Genomic DNA, 18960 nt, shown 5'->3' on the forward strand with positions numbered 1-18960 from the left:
GGCACGTGTTGTGTTCTTGGTGTGATATCTGTTGTAACTTTCTTTGGTGATGCATATCCAGGGTGAGGAAGGCACGTCGGGCATTCCTGGAGACATCGGTTTCCAAGGGGACAAGGTAAACCTGATTATTTCCCCTCCTCTCTCTCTTTCCACCCTGTATCTCTATGAACAGCCTGCCTACTTTTTTTTCCAGAGGAAGTCTTGATTTTATCTTGAGTGGATAAACATGCTTCAGGTCCTCTGGTGGGAAAGTGAAACTTGCAAGATTGCTGGGGGTGATCTTTGTACAAACAGGGGAAAGGTGCAATTTGGCCATCTACCAGATGGCCAAGAGAGATGTGGAACAATTTAATTTGGAGTGAGTGGTCATCTGATGGAGGGGGATACATGGAAGATTCTTGGGAAGGAGACCAAAGGCTACAGGGGGTGGAGCAGAGAACAATAATATTTTGCTCCTTTTGATTTTGAACGGTGTTAAACCAACACTAGGGTTCCCCAAAAATTGGCAGCGTGGATTCCTACTATTTTGAGAGGAGAAGCATCACAAAATGGTAGGAATCCACGTTGCCAATTTTTGCGTCCTTGCAAACATGGCCAGAATCGAAGAAAAGGAGTCTAAGGTTCTGACATGGTTCCTTTCTTTTTGGCCAAGATGTTCTCGGTGGGCTTTGTTCCTAGCTACAAGATCTGTATTTGCTCCTGGTTACAAAGTTTAAGGTTTATTGAATTGGAGAGCCAAGGAAGCACCTTTGGTACAATGCTTAATGACCCATTCTTAGATGATGATGATGATGATGATGATGATGATGATTTTATATTATTATTATTATTATTATTATTATTTTATATAATAATAATAATAATAATAATAATAATAATAATAATAATAATAATAATAATAATATTCTCTACTCCCTGACGTGGCAGCTTCTGGTGGGTATAGGTATTTTTATTTATTTATTTTAAAGAGAGGAGCATTTGAGCATGGAAGCTCTTACTTGCAGGTAGGAGACCTGCCACCTTAATAGAGTTAATTGCAGGTGTTCTTTTGCCATCACTTACCTTCACTAACCTTGCCTTCACTTCATTTATTTTGAAATAGAGGAAACTGCATGCACTAATAACTCTCCAGGACCAAGAAATTCCTTTTCCGTAATCTGCTCCCAGACAGAACTTGTACTGTAGTTCCTGAGTGCTAGCACATAACTCCACGTTTGGCTAGATAATGCCACGTTTGGGTCATGCAGTAAGAGGGCATCGGAGCCAAGGCAATTTCTTGGACTAGGTCCTCTAGATGTCTTTACCCATTCTGAATTTTTCTCCTCCTCATTTCAGGGTAGCCAAGGGTTGCCTGGGATCACAGGATTACGAGGAAAGCCAGGCCCAATGGTAAGTAATTGCCCGAGTTCCTGCATGAAGCACATTGTATTGTTTAGATCAAGGAGGAGAAAACTGTGGTCCTTCAGATCTTACTTGGATACAACTCCTGTCAACCATCAGCACAGCCAATGGTGAGGGAAGTTGTCATTCAACACCGAAACAGGAAGTCCTGGGGGAAACCTTTCCCACTTTTAAAAATCAGTTGTCTCCGTGGTCACACATGTGTTTGTTTTCTGCAGGGAAAGGTTGGTGACAAAGGTCCAGTTGGAATTCCAGGGCCACCTGGCCCAGAGGTAGGTTGTGGCTCCAACTTGGCTTCTTCCTTTGTATTATTTAGAGAGGTGCAAAATATTTCAAAGCTGAAATATTCCATACTCAGAATATGCCATTCCTTTATCGGAAGGAGCCATTCCAAGGGTACTGAAGGTAGTATGATTTGAAATGTTTACACAACATTCCTCCTCTTCCTCTCAAAACATTTCTTCTTTACCACCTTTCTCTTCCATCTGTGAGGCACCTAAATAAAAAAAGCTTCATTTCTAAAACTCTAAGTTAACCTTGGGACCCATTTGGGTTCGCTGAGCACACCCTTTAAATAACCCCTTCCTTTCCACTCTTCCGTGCAGAGACTCAGCATCGCTGTTGCACGTCTGGGTCCAGACAAAAGCAAGTGGAAATTATGGTGATGTTGGAAGCCTTCCTAGACTGGCCTAACCCATCATGCTAATTGCATGCAGTTCTTTAAGTTTGGGACTTAGCGACTTGTGGAAAGACAGCCAGTTGTGGCTTATTCAGCAAAAATATGATGAAAACCATGTCTTAATGCAATTGATGGATCCAGTAAGTCCAGGCCACGGTGGTGACTCTCCAAGAGTGCTTCATATGGTTGTGTCAAGGGTATTTTATTCACTGGTAAAATCCCTAAAATGTCCTAATGTTCTCTCTAGGTCAGTTCCTGGCAGCAACTCCCAGTGGGGTGGGGAAAACTGGAGATCTGACAATATCTAGAACAGATGGGCAAATGATCCGACTCTACAGACAGCAGTTTCCAAGAATAATGTTTTGTGAATACCGAATTCCATCAGAGGAAAGCCAGGGCTATTTCAGTTCTTGGACCCTGTCATGATGGTTAAAGTAACATCCTATAAATTTGACAAGAGAGGATAGGGAGAAAAATGGGAGAAAGAATCAGTTTGTCTCCATCAGTTACACACAGCAAAACCCATTTGTATTCTAGTCAAAATAAGAGTTTTAAGAACTCACGATGAGATTCTGGAATGAGTTGCAATGAATGAGTGATAACTTCTGGCACACCATTTTACTGCTTTCCCTTTCTTTCTTTCTGCTTATCTATCAGTCTGTCTAATAACTGCAAAAGATCGGGGTAACGTTAAATAAAAAGTTAAGTTTTGTTAAAAAAAAACACCATCCCTCTTTCTTCTGACAAAAGAACCAGATCATTCTTATTTCTGATAGGATCATTTAATTAACCTGGGAGTTTCCTATTTTGCTGGCTAGATAGTGACGGACGTGAGAGATAGGAAGAATCCTTGTGGTCTGGATTTAACTATATAAATACGTTTTTATTAATGGTGCAACAAAAGAGGACATTTGCTGAATTGACCATATACTCCAACGTAGACGTGTGTCTGGTTTAAAGTATTCTCTGTCGCTTTCTAGTTTTATTTGCAAATAAATGTGCAACTGAGATTTCTGCTCCCCAAATTCTTGGCCAGTATAATTTCTGGCACTGTTGAAAAATCTGAAGGGCCAGGTTAGCGATAGATTGTCATGGAATAAATCTATCTATGTGGTCGTTAAGAGCTGACAATGACTTGATGGCATATAATCAATCAATCAGTGGTTATCTGCTGGAAATACGGGACATCTGAAGGTAGCCATTGGGGATGGTTATAAAAACTCTGGAACTTAGATTCAACCAATGGCCTAAGGGAACTGCATAACTGATATAAGGAACTCCCAACCTAGAAGTGGTGGTTTCATGACTTTCTAATTGATGGAGCATTACATTGGCCAAATGCTGTGAGCTGTGAGAACATAGTCAAGGGGGCTTCAAACTTTTTCCAGCCATGGAAGCTGTCAGTTAAAAAAGAATAATTCCTGGAGCTGCTGATCAAGAAGCAAAGCTCTAGTGATAGAAAATTGACTATGTTGAGCAAACTCTGTTATGCCCCATGAGCTTCTCATGGAGCCCTAGGTTCAGCAGAACTGAGTTTGAACAGCTCTTGGAGGGAAGAGGCCAAAGACGAGGGACAAGGGCTCTTGGAGTTCTAGAAGAAGAAAGGTGACCCAGCCCAGCCTGGCTTCTCTTCAGTTCCTAAAGAAAGATGCGTGTCTAGTTTGCAAAATTGTTGAAGATGGTCTTCTTCCTCACTTTCCACATCCTCCACCAGAGTTCTAGTACTTTCCTAAGGCCTGGAACAGCTCTTGGTTGGATTGCCTTTACTTAGTCATCTTTCTTCTTTGTTAGTCTTGGACTGGACTGTGTCTCCCTTTGTTTCTTTAGCTGAATGGATTGTGGGCGGAAAGAATGGGTAAGCGTCCAACGTCAAATTGCTCAGGATAAGCAGCATGTCGTCACCTTTCTCTTCTTCACGCCAGGCTTGCTTCCCCCTTCTATTGGGCTTCCCGAGTCCTGATTTATTTCCCCGAGAAAAAGGCGGTAAAGAGGCTGTCTCAGAATTCATGGAGAACCACGTTGGGCTAGAGCGCAACATTTGCTGACCCCAAGGATGTCCTTGGCTGGAGGGCAAAAAAAATTGGAATCCATGGCACCTCATTTTCCTGCAACAATCTTCTCCAGCTTTTCCCTTTAGGTCCCTCCCCATCAGTTCATATCGCAGTTAAGCCAAACTACAATGGTAACGCAATTAAAGTCTTATTTGGTTCTGCCTCAGCTTGTCCAGATTTTTGTTTTGTATGGTTCTTTCCCTGTATGCAGCAGAGATCTGCCTTGGGTGTCCTTTGTGAATTCTTGTGAATGCCAACAGCAGCAAAGCAATCAATAAGACTGTCCCAGTGAGATGCATGAGACGACAATTATTTTGACAGAATCTGGAGAGATTGGAATTCTCTCATGCTATATATAGTGGCCCTGATTCAGATGTGCTATTAAGTCAGTGGTGACTCTTCCACACCTCATAGATCTTCTCCAGGACAGTCTGCCCCCAACCTGGTCCTTCAGATCTCCCAACAGTGCACCTATTGCTGCAATAATTGAGTCCATCTACCTTGCTGTTGGTCGTCCTCTTCTTCTCTTCCCTTCTACCTTTCCCAGCATTATAGACTTCTCCAGAGAACTAGGTCTTCACATAATCTGTTCAAAATAGGGTCCTTTGAGCCTCAAAAGATCTTATTTACAGTAAGTAACAAAGAAGTTGAGGAGACCACAAATGCTTTCTATGCCATTTAGTTCACCCAGGATTGGACAGCTCCTGAAACAGAAGATAGTCCTTTACAAAGTTGGGTGTGGGGCCAACTGAATGTGATTGTCCTGGGCTGGTCATTCTGCCCATTGCTAGGGGGCAGCAGAAGATGAGAATCCAGAGACAGGAAATGCAGTAGGAGGAGAGTGTGTGAAATGCCCCACATCTGCATTTTCCTTTGACCCTTTAATCGGCAGCCTTAAATCTGCTTGAGTGAATTCCCTCTTGGAAACAGGTTGTGCCTCATGCAAGGAGCCAAATCATCCTGGCTCAGTTTAGGCCCGAGAGCTGAATATGGTGCTAATTAAGCCTTTGACCAAAATAAAACAACAATCGAAGCTTAGACGTTTGGTGGGCCCCCGAAACTTTGCAGGCAACCGTCTCTCTCTCCCTCCAAAGATTTGGCACCGGACGCCTGCCTTGTCACTTACGCTCCTCTCCGTTTGATGTTCTCCAGGGCTTCCCAGGCAGCATCGGGCCCCCAGGAGAAAACGGCCCCGAAGGTATTAAGGTGAGGGGTGCTGCACAGAGATGGCTTTGGGTTGGTGGGGCAGCCGTGAATAAAAGGTGTGAAGGAACCTGGGAAGGGAGGGACAGAGAGAAACCCTGGAGATCCTTGCAGATAATTCTGGCCCAAATGCCGGCTTTAAGACTCCATTGGGGTTGCAGCGCTTCCAAGAATTGGAGTTGCTTTCTCTGTTCTTTTTTTCTTTTATTATTCTCCCCCTCGTCCCTCACCCATCATAGCCCGTCTGCCTCTCTGTGTGGCTGAGCCTTTTGTCCTTCTGGCCTGTTTCAGGGAAAGCCTGGCGCAAGGGGCTTGCCTGGTCCCAGAGGAACGCCTGGCCAAGAGGTGAGAGACGGGCAAGGGGGGCCAAAGATGGAGGCCAGGTTGAAGCAGGCACCTGGGTTGCTGCTCCCCCAACAAGTATCTTTTTAAAAAAAAAATAGAGGCTTTCAAAGATTAATTTCCAATAAGGCATTGCATGACTCAGTTGCAGATTAAGTCTGTCCATGAGCGGATTAAAAAGGGATGGGACGGTGTTCTTTCTCCTGACTGGGCAAAAGCTTTGATTTAAATGTCTTCCTTCCTTCCTTCCTTCCTTCCTTCCTTCCTTCCTTCCTTCCTTCCGTCCTTCCTTCCTTCCTTCCTTCCTTCCTTCCTTCCTTCCTCCCTCCCTCCCTCGAAGGGCGATGAAGGGCCAGCGGGCCCCTACGGTCCTCCAGGGGAAGAGGTAAGAGGGGGGAAAGCAGGTTGTGCTTCTGGAGGGGGGGCTGCCTATTGCTGGGCCACGTGGGTCCCGACCTTGAGTTTCACCAGTTCTCCGCTTACGGCCCCATCCCAAGTCCCCTCCTTGCAGGTGAGCTTGGGGACCGACCGCCCTTCCAAAGTTTATTCCCACGCCTTTTGCACAAGGCTGGCTCAGTTTCCTGCCCTTGATGATGCTTTGCTTCGGTTCGAGGTCTGCATGCAATTTCTTTCTTTTTAGGGTCCCCACGGCCAAAAGGGGTTTCCTGGCAAACCGGGCCCGGAGGGCTTAAAGGTAAGGAGGCCCCACCATACGGGGTTCAAATCTGTTGTGAAAATCTCACGGTTTTGCTTTTCACAAGCTGCAAATCTGAAAGGTTGCATTCCACCCCTCCTTGCCTTTTCACTCACTTTTCTGAAACGTTTTCCCCCCCTTCTTTTTGCTCTGGAAATTCTGGCTCACGGTGGTTTCTGGGGCAGAAAGAACGATGCACATATTTTTGCAAACCACAGCAAATTTTATTATTAACCAGTCCCCCTTGCTTGTTCTTTTCTTCCGAAAATTGGTTAATTGTTTGATAGAGGACAGCCCTGTGGAGAGGGAGAGGAAAGGAGGAAAGCCATAAAATATTATGCAGTTGAAAAAGCTGCTACAAGCTGTCGAGGTCCTCCCACCCTTGCCCCAAACAAACGGCTTAGAAATGCCACATGTTAACGCACCTCTTTTTTTGAATTTGATCTGAAATTGCCTCTTTTTTCCCTCCCTGTTCGTCTTTGGCCTAATTGGCTGCAGTATCACTAGACAGTATTGGTTTCGCCACTCCCTCCTGCCGGCCATTCTTTCAAAAGTTGCTTTTTTTTTAATGCACTTTTGAAGCTGAGACATCACAAATGTCCACAGTCCAGGAGTAACTTTGCGATGCAGTATCTGAGAGAAGGCAGCTGCTTCTGACCCAGACTTTTTCCTCACCCCTCCACCGCACCACCCCTCCATTTCCTCCTTGGATGCTGTTCCGCAGCCAAAGCTCCCTTTCCTTGTATGTTTCCCCCCTGGATGTCTTCTCTTTCTCCATTTTCCAAAGTTGGCTGGGCCGGATGCATTATGGCATAAGGTGGCTAGCTTGGGTTTGCTTGAATCAAACCCATCCTGGCTTACGCAGCCAACCAGGCTTATACAAAGAGGGGCTTAGTGTCATTTGCAATCCATCCTAGCCCCAAATCGGAACAGGGCTGAAAAATGCAACTATGTTTGAATGCAACAATTGTGGAACAATTCAACAGTTTTTCAATTCAACCACTGTGGAACGATTCGACAATTTTTGAATTCAACAAGTGTGGAATGATTCAACAATTTTTCAGTTCAACCCTGAGCCCTCGTGGGAATGTCATGGCCTTTTGCAGATCCCCAGAGGACCCAAAAGTTTGGCCCCTGGCTCTCAAATGTTACCCACTTTGGGCTGCACTAACTGATCTTTACTGCCCGCTATTCGTTGCTTGTTCAGTTCAGATGTCACATCCATCTGTCTCTGACTGGGGCATGTCTGCCAACAATGCCAGGCTTGACATGAGAACGTAAAGCATGGTTTACATCAATCAATCACCATTCTGCGTGATGGATAAATTAAGCAACTGATTTCTGTGCATTGCTTTGGCCCTGTGGTCAAAGATTTTGGACCAGAAATGAGAGGAGTGAAACAGTCTTTTTAACCAAGTTTTGCCTAAGGGTTAAATGTAGATGCCTTCAAAAAAAATCCCCTTATTTAGGTATTTGTGGGAGAAATTATAAATGCTCCAAAAAGACCCACAAAGGAAATTTCAGGGTGAGGGGGTGCCCTTTCGGTTGCAGCTTTTTCATTTTTCTTTTTTAAAAAAGCCCCAGATATTTTTGCATGCACCAAACACCAGGCTTTGCTTGAGAGGCTCTCAACAGGGCTGTTGAATTAGCTTCCCTGCTACATGTCCATCATCAGATTTTTACAGAAGTCTCAGTTACTGTTAGTTACACGGTTTAGATACTCAATAAAGATGGAGGAAACCCATCTGTGCAGTGGGAGCAAATGGCCTTGTCTGGAGAGGATGAGACCTTGAGAAAAAAACAGTCACCACCGTGGGAAGAACTTTTGTGCAGCTGAAGACAACTGAATGCCTTCAATTCCTATTTGTTCTGCTACCCACAGTCTGTTAGGACGTGATCTGAGGTTAATCCATTAATTAACAAGCTTGAAACAAACCTAAAACCATTCCTCTATGGGTTGCTTCTTGTCCTAGTTCTTTGCAAAATTTAGAGCCTTCCCCAACCCGATCCTCTCCAGATGTCTTGGATTACATCTCCCATCATCCACACCCATTGGCCTCCCTTAATTGGTTCTGCTGGGATGTGTAGCTCCAACATTTGAAGAGGCCCATATTGGAGAAGACAAGGAAGAAAGAGAAGGGAAATGAAAAGGGGGAGATTAATGAAGTAGGCAACCTGGTGCCCCCCAGATGTTTTGAACCATAGTTCCCATGAATTCCAGTGAACATGCTTCTGATGGGCTTTGATTTCAAAACATCAAGGAGGCTCTTGGTTGCCCACTTCTGTAGTATGAGAAATCGAGTCTTGGAAATAATGAATTTGACTTGAAATGGAGTGGGGCAAACTGGATAAATTAAGATTTCATGGCCTCATCCCCGTAGAATGGGACTATCTCTGGGTTTTTTGAGGGCAAATTAAGAAGTTGATATGCACCTTGCAAAACTGCAAGGACTGTGTGACTGGCAAGCCATAAGCAAGAACTGGGATTCTTCTCTGCTTTGATGCAGGGTGAACCAGGGAATCGAGGACAGCCGGGGAAAACTGGCGATGAGGTAACCCTCCTTCACTTCTTTTGTCCTTGCTGACTGAGCAGTGGGACTTCCTTTGTCTGAGATAACTTTGACCACTGCTGGCATCTCTCTTTCTGGATTTGATGTCCCTCTTTGGGTAGAGCAACCATTCCCCAAAGGGTAGAAAATCCTATTTCAGAGATGTTTATGTGCCTGAATCACCAATGTTTAAGTTACGTGGGAGCAGAGATGGAAGGACTCACATATAAGAAAGCATTAGGATTATTTTCAATGCATTTAATAGTTCTGGACCTGGATGAATGCCAGCGTGCCTGAATGATACCAGGTGGGGCTCACAGGCCAGTTTCCATGTTGGTTGCTGTTCCAACATAGTTTTGGCAACTTCTGTGCTTTGCAATGCCTGGTGAGATTCTACAGGAAGAACCCACTACTCTGGGAAATTTGGGAAGAAGAAAGAATCAGACTCACCCCCCCTTTAAATATATCCCAAATCGTCAAACTGACCAATGTGGTGTGACCTCAAAGCTTCCATATGTTTATCTCATCCCTGGGTGACCACATGGGACAGCATTGGTGGCTTTGGCGAGACCAATCTTGGTCTCCTCAATTGTTGGCTAAGAGGCCCACAACCTCTCCTGAAAATCTCTTTCCTAGCTCTTTCCTTGGCAGTTATTGCTCTGCACATTTTTATTATTATGGTCTAGTCTAGAGCCAGGCATGCAAAGGGACCCTTGAAACCCCCTCCTTGTGGGCAGAAAAATTGAGAGGATATTCAGTGCATTATTTTTCCTCTGGTGGAGGAGAAATTCTCCAGATTATTTATTGAGGCAACATGTGTTGATCAAGACTCTTGGAATAGTCTCCTTTTTCACCTAAAACTTTTTTCAAAACTTATTTTTGGACGTGGGCACCAATGACAGTAGAAGCAATGGTGTTTGGCGGCCTGGTTGCCATTTTGTATTCTCCACAATGTCCAGAAGAAATGGTAATTGCCTTCCTCCTTGTCTTGGAGAAACGTTTGGGGAAAATCCTGCACAATAGCCTTCTTTTCCTAGAGGGGGGAGAAAATCAGGGGATCCTACACATTTCCTTAGGAAAATTGAGAAACATTGCCTCAGCTGAAGTTCTTTTAATCCTCTCCACCAGAGATCCCAACCCCCCAGTTTCTGTAGGAAAGGCGGTAAGGTCTGTCTTTCTTCAGCGCTTATTCATTATATGAATTTCACTATTTGGATTTGCCATCGCTGAACAGCCTGGAGCTACATTCCACTCCACTGGGCCCAGGTTGAGAATGTGAGTTGATTAGGGGACCTGGTTTGTCGTTGGTTGTTTCTTTTTCCCCTTAGTTACTCCAGACATACTCTGAGCAGGAAACCGTGGGTCCCCGTGGGATTGAAAGAAAACACAACTGGTCCTTTCACCACCATTTGCCAGTGACCCGGGCCAGATGAACGTTAGGCTCTCTTATTTTTATTCTGCTCATTTCTGCCTAGAAATACTGCCATGGAAGATTTTCATCTCGTTGCCAATTATGTCATCAGCGAAAAAACCCCGTGCCAGCCATCAGGGAAAATTCCTTCCTCTTCTCCCACTCCACTTCTCACTCCACGGCAGTCTTGTGCTTGGTTTTAGCCATGCTGGAGGTTTGGAGAACATCAGCATCGAGATGCAATTTCCATATATATAGGGAAAGTCATATTCCAGAGCAGGGTCTTCAAACTGTGTTCTGCAGAAAGGTTCCATGACATCTGAAGGGGGTTCCATGAGATGTTGGAAATCCTGACTCTACTTGTGTGTGACACAGTCCTGCTCGCGTGGCATCGTTGTCCCAACCCCCTGGAATTCTCTTCCAGCTGCCTCCTCCAGGTTTAGATTTTTGGCAACTGCAGTCTTGGTTCTGGGGCCAAAGCAGGATCTCCAGCGCTGATCTCTTACTTCTTGACCTGAGCATCACACAAGTGCCTAGTCTTCATGGGTCTCAGTAAAGCACCTTTTTCTGCTTACGAGCGTCAGAACTCATCCAATTGGGTTGCTCTCCTCCTGCGTTTTGCTTTCGCTCTAAGTTGGGAGGCGACTGGAGGAAAAGGTCGCAGAGGAAGATCCTAAATGTTAGCGCTCTCTCTGACCTTCACATCATGGGGTTGTCTGTAATTTGTTCCTGCGTCGGAGTCCTTTGTCAAGTGTTGAGCTTCAAAGGCCCACGTGTGGTTTTAAAACAGAGAACAGCTGCTTGCACTGGGGAGGCCCAATCCATGAGCCAGGAAGACATTCTGGGGGGTTTGCAGAAGATGCTGGTCTAATTGGCCAGCAAGGAAAACTCTCCCTCTTTCTCTGCTGCTTTGAAGCAAATAAATTCAGCTTTTTTCTCTCTCTTTCCAGGGTCTGATAGGTTTCATCGGTCCAATAGGGGAGCCTGGAAGTGTCGGGGAGAAGGTACGAAGAGGTGGCAAGATGGTTGTAGAAGCAGCATTAAGCTGAGAAGACTAAGAGCCCTCAGGATTTTGGGGGGCTATCACACACAGAAAATCCCAAACTAATTCCTTGCAAGTTCTGATGGTCACTTTTGTTCAGACCTTCAGTCATCCCTCTGCTGTATCTTTGCATTGGGCACCATGAGTTCCTAGGAAAAGACTTGATTGCTTCCAAGAGTTACAGACAGGTGCTATGCTTGCCCCTTCAAGCAACGTTTCTCAATTACTTCAGTCCTAATATTTATACCCTGCATACACAATTTACCTCCACCACTTTTGTCCTCCCAGCCAACCTGTAAGGTAGGCAAGCTTGAGGAATCACAATTGGCCTGAGTTTGCTTCAAGCAAGCAGTGCTGAGGGCTGATGGGTCACCCAACCCTATGACTTCTCTGCAATGACATGGCACGTGTTTTGTGAACGGAATGGGTCACTTCTGCTTCTGTGTACAATTCTGTCTCCTAGGGGGACCGGGGCACAGTTGGATCACCAGGACCGACAGGCATCAAGGGGTCGATGGTAAGGAGTAAGTTGCATTCTCTCTCTCCTCCTCTGCCTTGAGAAATGGCATCCTGCGTTCTCACTACTATTTAGATGCCATTTGCTATTCTACTCAGTGACGACTTCTTCTTCTTCTTCTTCTTCTTCTTCTTCTTCTTCTTCTTCTTCTTCTTCTTCTTCTTCTTCTTCTTCTTCTTCTCCTTCTCCTTCTCCTTCTCCTTCTCCTTCTCCTTCTCCTTCTCCTTCTCCTTCTCCTTCTCCTTCTCCTCCTCCTCCTCCTCCTCCTCCTCCTCCTCCTCCTCCTCCCCCCCCTTTTGCCCCTTTTCTTTATGGTCAGAGTGCTTGACCTAAAGCCAAATTATAATGTCTTCACGCTCATGTCCTCTGAGCAGGAGTAAGCACCTACTCAGAAACTTCTACCTTCCCAGTCATAGCAGCTTCCCAAGCCTGAGAAAAACAGTGTTTCTCTTTGATTAGGCCACCTTTGAAGTTTCTCTATGGGCCATTTTAAGGTCATTAACCACGAATGACCACCTCCTACTGCTTTGTTTTCTCTAAGGTGGTCAGAAATGTGGGGGCTCCTCCATAGAAAAACAAGGAAAGGCCCTGGGGCACAAACAGAAAGTGAATTCAGTGATGTAAGCTAACACTTTCCATCTTGAAGTTGCACCACCCAAGCATAAGTTTAGCCCTTTGGAGAGAATTAGGTGAAATGTTTGCAATTTTTCTCATTCCCCCCCGCCATCAACCCTGGAAAAACTCTACTGGTATGAATTACACCACGTAACAGATTGGGAAGCAATTGCCTCAGTTTAGAAATGATCTTAAGGTTCCCTTTCAATAACGATATCTCAGGGGTGAACCTTAAATTTGCCTGCATTTTATACCAAATGAGCCAATGCATTCCATGTTAAAGTTCCTTTGGAAATGTTCTGAGGGCAATTGATCTACCTCGAAAATTCACAGAGCACAGGAGTGATAATATGTTTGTTGTTATCTGGGTCAGCCAGTTATTTTGGTTGTATCTGCATAAGAAAGGAGGCCCTTGTCATTGACCATGCTTTGATGTTTCAGGGCCATCCTGGAATTTCAGGAGAAGTTGGAGCACCCGGCCCCCCTGGACCAGCAGTACGTAATATCCTTTTTCCTTGCTACAGCCCAACGTCTTCACTCTGTTTTTGATACCCACATGTTCAAAGGGGGGAAAAAACTCTGTCCAGTATAGTTTGGAGTCCACTCTTGCAGAACGTGGCTTGTGAATTGTTTCCCCCAAGCACCATAAAAGTAAAAACTCACCCATTAACAAAACTTCATTAAGGAAAATGCTCAGTGCATTCCCCTAAAGCCTTGTTCAGTTTCTTTTGACTTTGCAACTAGAGGTCACCTCCGAATGAACTCCCCCCATCAAATCACCTGAAAAGTCCCATCTCACAAGACCTGATTGTGAGTCCCAAGTTAAGGAAGTTGTCTTCTCATTTTCAAGGGGCCACCAGGAGCTCGTGGCTCACCAGGAATAAGAGGCCCCAAAGGTCGCCGGGTAAGTATGAAATTTACTATATTTTCTACAGAATTTAGAGCAGAACCAATCCTTTGGGGTTTGAAACAGAACTGTTAACCATCATCTCAGAAGTCCTGCCCTGTATTGTTATTAATGGTGGGACATGGAGGAAGGCACTGGTGATTTTTTTTTAACAAGGGAAAGAGGCAGCCCCTTAAATATTCTGTTCTGAAACTGCTTAAATTTAGGCTGGCCTGCAAACCTAATCAGGCATGAAGGAGGTACCCATTCTGCCCTATAAGCAGCGTAGTGAGCATCGATCTCCTCTTCCGACGCCTTCTCTACTGGAGTTGTGAAACCAATTTAGGAATCTCCTGATGCTTAAGGGGCTACAGAACCAAATGCTAGGATTGTTGGTTAAACGACCACCAACGAAACTTAGAAACACAGCATGACTTTGACCCCTCTCTGTAGCTTTGAACTACTCATTCGAGTTCTAGTTCTGTTTCCAAGCCTGGGAGTTCTTGTGGGTAGGCTGTGATGACTGCAGCTTTGAATGATCCACAGTAAAATGCGTTAAAGTTATAAAATCCTGATGTTCCAGCTGCAGAAGCTGTTACCGTGCTCATCTTTCACGTTTTACTTTGACTTTCTAGACGTTAGAGCCCACCCGCTTTGTATTTTACGGTGCTGGTATGAGGTATTCATGGAATACACAAAGCTAGAAGGCTTAAGGAAGAAGCGTTTGTTGGAATAGAGGAAAATCGTCATTGGTGTGCCTTAAAACACGCTTTCTGCACAGCTGGTTGAAAAGAGATTGGTTGGCTGAGATTCTGCGGTAGCCAATCAGAAACCGAGCAAGTTCCTGATTGGTGGGAGGCCTTTTGTTTCTTGACTATTTTTTTAGGAAAGGGAGAGTTTATTGCCCAGTTTATTCCCCCTACTATCAGAGCACTGAGCATCGTGATGTAGTTAGGGGCTCTCCTCTCATATTCCTAGTGGCTGGAAAAGCTACATTGGAGGCATGAATGACGGATGGGAACCCAGTTCTGTGGAGCAGGGATTCATGGAAAAATATACTGCCGCAAATCCTCCGGAGCCAAGAATAATCTCTGTCAATGACGTTTAAATCTTGAGTATTTTGCACCACAAAGAGGTCGTGGAGCCAGAAGGAAGCCTCTCTTTGGCTCCCACTTGCTCTCTCTTTTCCCTTCCTTTTTAATAATTCTCCCCCCCAGAGCCAAGTCTGTACTTCCAGCAGCAGCTTCTCTGCAACTGCGGTTTCTTCGACAACGCCTCTGCCAAACGTTCCCCACGGCGTACAGCTCCTGTGCTTGGCTTCCCTTCCCATAGAACTGGGATGAAGCAGTCCAGGGCCAAGGCATGGCGCCGGTGGCAACGCCTCCCAGCTGCCCTCACCCCAAAAGTTTTGGAAAATTGGTTTTAATAGGGCGGAAATAAGACCCAGCAGACGTCTGCTTTGGTGCGGGGGGAAAGGCTGGATTCTAAACAAGCGCAGCATTTTGTTTCTCGGATCATCGGCTCAGCTTTAGTCTAGAGCAGACCAAGGTTTCTGGAGACCCCCACAATTCGGGAAAAAGCTTTGGGAATTGCTCTGTGTGTATCAAGTCGAGGCCAGGCAAGGCACTTAAAGCCAAACTCCATATACCGCAGTCTTTCCATGTGCTTCAATTAATCACTATTATTTTGAAAGAAGGAATTGGAAGTCTTCCCCCATCATCCCAACTCCCTGTTGGAAATTATTGTCTTCTTTTCCAGTTTTGAATACCCTGAGATTTTCAAAATGAGATCATCTGAGCAGGCTGGGTCTTCCTTGCTTCTGAATTGCTCCCTGTTGGCCCTGGTTCCACCTGCATTCGTGATCTGTGTGCCTTGTTTTTGAAGAACTTGGGTCTCCTGAAGCAGTTATATGAGACCCCTTGAGCATCGCTGAATACTCGCTTGTGTCTCATCAAAATATTTTCTGCCGTTTTTGGAGAGGGGCGATGGACAGAAATAATACTGGGTTAAGCCTTAGTTTAAATATTACAAAGGAATGCATTCATCAATGGGGGGAAAGACCCATTAATTCCACTCACTTTAGAGACAAGAACTGCTCTCGGTTGCTGCTGAAATGATGGTGATGGTGATGGTGATGGTGATGGTGATGGTGATGGTGATGGTGATGGTGATGGAGGAGGAGGAGGAGGAGAAGAAGAAGAAGAAGAAGAAGAAGAAGAAGAAGAGGAAGAAGAAGAAGAAGAAGAAGAAGAAGAAGAAGAAGAAGAAGAAGAAGAAGAAGAAGAAGAAGAAGAAGAGGAAGAAGAAGAAGAAGAAGAAGAAGAAGAAGAAGAAGAAGAAGAAGAAGAAGAAGAAGAAGAAGAAGAAGAAGAAGAAGAAGAAGAGGAAGAAGAAACAACCCTGCCCATCCCTGATTTGGATTAATATGGTTGATCCTGGTTAGCATTGCTCTTCAGGCTTTCAGACAACAGTTTTTTACAGCCCTTCTTGAAATCCTTTCTAAATCTGCCAGAACACTTGTGGAGCATTGCCTTTCCCATCTCTGCATAGATTCTGCCATGGTTCCCAAAAGTATTTTCTCGGACTGCTGGATTTCCCACAGACCCTGAAGGATCACTTCTGGGTTTCCATGTCAGCGGACAACAGCTGAATTGTGACTTTTGCCAGTCCCTTGCCCTTTTCGGGAAACAGCGTTCCTTTACAGAGCATCCTCCAACTTGGGGCATTAGGGAAGATTTAAAGATACCCACCTTGTAAGTCACCCTATACATTTCCCACAATTCCCTAAGAGAGCTGTGTCCTTCTGTGCACTGTGGGGGGTTAAGATGGCAGGCTGGAACCAGCCAGCCTGAGATTCTTCCAGCCTGTTCTGTTCTTGAATGTATATTTTCCTGTCACTAGAAAAATAATTGCATAAGTCTTTTCCAATGGACACCCAAACAGCTCTCTTTGACCCACCCTTAGTGTAATTATCTCATGAGAACAAGTCCTTAATTTTATTGACATTCGTCTCCCCCTCCCTTTTTTTGGTTTTGTTAAGTTTCTGAGGAAATAAGCCCCCGGCTATAATTTTAGATCCTGTCGCTCTCTGCCTGCCCTCTGCGTCTGATCTTGCATCCAAAAACATAATTCAAGTCAGAATGGAAAGACGTTCCTCTAGTTTCCTTTCTTGCTGCCGTTGTTGCGATTCATCCCACGTTGCGTTATTTTGTAGTCCTTTCAATTTTAGAAGGCAAGAGGATGACTAATCTGGTTCTGATTCAGAAGCCCTGTTGAGATTTATGAGGGTCTCAAATTTAGCAATTATAATGTTGGGATGGAAAAGGCTCCATGTCAACTTCTGGGGGAAAAAACCCAACCCAAAGTAAAAACAGACTTTTTAGATCAGTCTTCCTCCTGTGACAAAAATGGAACTTGGTTCTCATTTAGCCTGCATCCTATTTCTTGCATGTTTGCACCACGGAGGGGTGTTTGTTCGTCCAGTCCTTTGCAAGTTGTTGTCTGTAAGGAGCCCTTGATTTTTTTTTGGGTGCAATGATTTTAATCCCCCAGATTAATCCCCAGCATATGCGAGAGATTGTGCATCTTTCAACATGGGCTCTTTGCTTACGCACCGTAGGCTCAGCGCAATTAAATCCATGTGCTTGGAAAGTGTCACCCAGTCATTTGCAGGGATCAGGTTCCCTCACTGGAGAGAAAACCTGGGTTGCTCTGCTGGCAGGATAAGAAATCTGTCAAAGTGACAGAAGTCAGACGGGCTGAAGACGCTCATGGAATTCCCCCCCCGGAGAACTTATTTGTGTTACATTGTGCTTTTTGAACCCTTGAGCCGACAGAAGACAGTGTGAAGAAACCATGTGGCATGGCTGCTTTCTGCTAGAAATTATTGTAGTCCACTTCAACGACTAGGCATCCATTTCCTGTTGTGGATTGATTGATTGATTGATTGATTGATCCCTGATTGATCAATCACATGCCATCAACTTAGTGTCACCTCTTAGGGACCACACAGATGGAACTTCTCCAGGAGGATCTGTCCCCAACTTGGCCCTTCCGGTCTTCCAATGGTGCACCCATCGCTGGGGTAATCAAATCCATCCACCTTGCTCCGGGTCATCTCTTCTTCTGTTCCTTCAACCTTCCCAACGTTAAGGGAGTTCTTGCTCTTCATTTATTTATTTATCTGGATGCTGTAGCTGAGTTCTTGGCTCAACTGCCAGGGAATAAATGAATAAATCAAGGAGGAAATCAAGAGGAAAAATGACAGGCAGTAGGGTTCTGTCTGTCAAAATGGAACTGCGAGTCAGGATTTTGCTTGTTTTAGCAAGCTGGTGCTCTTCTCTCATGTCCTGAACCATAACCCTGCTGCTCTGCACTCTTTCTTTCTCTCTCTCTCCCCCACCCTTCAGCAGATTTGGTCAAACACTGATGTTCAGATCTTTTTTTTGGCTCCAAACCTGAACCTTGTCTATGAAACTCGGTTCTGTTTCCTCCTTCCCTCCAGGCCAATGTGTACATTAATAGTTTGCCACTGATTTGCCAGGTTCTAAAAGCTTGCTGAGAAGTCTTCTCCCATGAATGGAACCATCTGGGAAGGAGAACCTGTTGCAGGAACTTTCTGAGGGAGGAGAAGTTCTGCTCTCCAAATGATAAGAACTGATCTCTCCACATTTCCTTTCCTTTGGGTAGCGTTGTGGCTAAACTTTTGGACTTCTGGGGGAATGGGCTCAAAGACCCCCTTGACCAGGATGCTCATGGAGGATTCACCTCACATAGACAAGAGGGAGCTTTCAGCTTTCAAGAGGGAAACACAGGATAGAAGTGGAATATTAAATGAATACACAGAAGGAAAATAAGGGCTGCAGGTGCCTTTGAAATGTGCTCCCCAAATTCAGTGACAGACCGCCAATAAAAGGAGGTTGCCAATATAAAATAGGTGGATTAAGTTTTGGTTGGCTTAATATACCTATAAAATGTTGTAGCATTCTAAACCCACTCAAAATGGGGGGGGGGGAGGAAGGGTGAAAATCCCTCTTCTTCTCTTGAGTAATGTTGAAGAGTCATTGCACTGCAGTCAAATGATGATGATGATGGTAGTAGTAGTAGTAATCAGCACCAGCATCTCATAGCCAATTAACAACCTGGATTAGATTTCTAGCAACAGAGAGGTACCTGTTGTTAGACTACCTTGGTTCCTTTTTCTTTCTGGCATGCGAAGGATATGATTATGTTTGTGACGTGGGTGTTTTTTTCACCCCCCCAAGGGCGCTCGAGGTCTTGATGGAACAGTGGGTGAAGCAGGGCCCCAAGGTCCCAAGGTGAGTGCCCCCAAGTCAAAAACCCAACCATTGTGGACAATCATTCTTGGGCACGTGCTGCGGTGGCCCATTGCATTGCCGAAAAGCAGGGACCAGACATTTTCCACGTTTCTGTGCCAAACCACAGGAATCATCCACAGGAAGTGTGAACACCAAGTATCTTTGCTACTCCAGCCATTCCATGGCTGATGATTTGATTCCACTACTAAGTTCTGATGAGGCCTTGATCAGACTTTAGGGGTGGGCAAGGCA

The 18960-nt window shown here is 45.0% G+C and overlaps 1 protein-coding gene across 7 annotated transcripts in view; it reads left to right on the forward strand.

The window, feature by feature from the left end:
- COL27A1 (collagen type XXVII alpha 1 chain) overlaps window positions 1-18960 on the forward strand; it is a 108753-nt gene that overhangs the window by 55916 nt on the left and 33877 nt on the right. For 6 of the 7 annotated variants that reach the window (XM_088146929.1, XM_088146932.1, XM_088146930.1 and 3 more), the window contains 14 exons: window positions 62-115; window positions 969-1004; window positions 1336-1389; window positions 1620-1673; window positions 5284-5337; window positions 5626-5679; window positions 6017-6061; window positions 6317-6370; window positions 8878-8922; window positions 11281-11334; window positions 11836-11889; window positions 12946-12999; window positions 13355-13408; window positions 18655-18708. In XM_088146929.1, the coding sequence (XP_088003055.1) occupies window positions 62-115; window positions 969-1004; window positions 1336-1389; window positions 1620-1673; window positions 5284-5337; window positions 5626-5679; window positions 6017-6061; window positions 6317-6370; window positions 8878-8922; window positions 11281-11334; window positions 11836-11889; window positions 12946-12999; window positions 13355-13408; window positions 18655-18708 (720 nt within the window). The remainder of the gene's footprint in view (window positions 1-61; window positions 116-968; window positions 1005-1335; window positions 1390-1619; window positions 1674-5283; window positions 5338-5625; window positions 5680-6016; window positions 6062-6316; window positions 6371-8877; window positions 8923-11280; window positions 11335-11835; window positions 11890-12945; window positions 13000-13354; window positions 13409-18654; window positions 18709-18960) is intronic. The other variant, XM_088146931.1, reaches the window with a different exon arrangement.

Source organism: Python bivittatus, unplaced genomic scaffold (genome assembly GCF_059951505.1).
Source record: "Python bivittatus isolate LINGU-HERP-01145 unplaced genomic scaffold, Pbiv_v1 ctg000160_np1212, whole genome shotgun sequence".
Classification (NCBI taxonomy): domain Eukaryota; kingdom Metazoa; phylum Chordata; class Lepidosauria; order Squamata; family Pythonidae; genus Python; species Python bivittatus.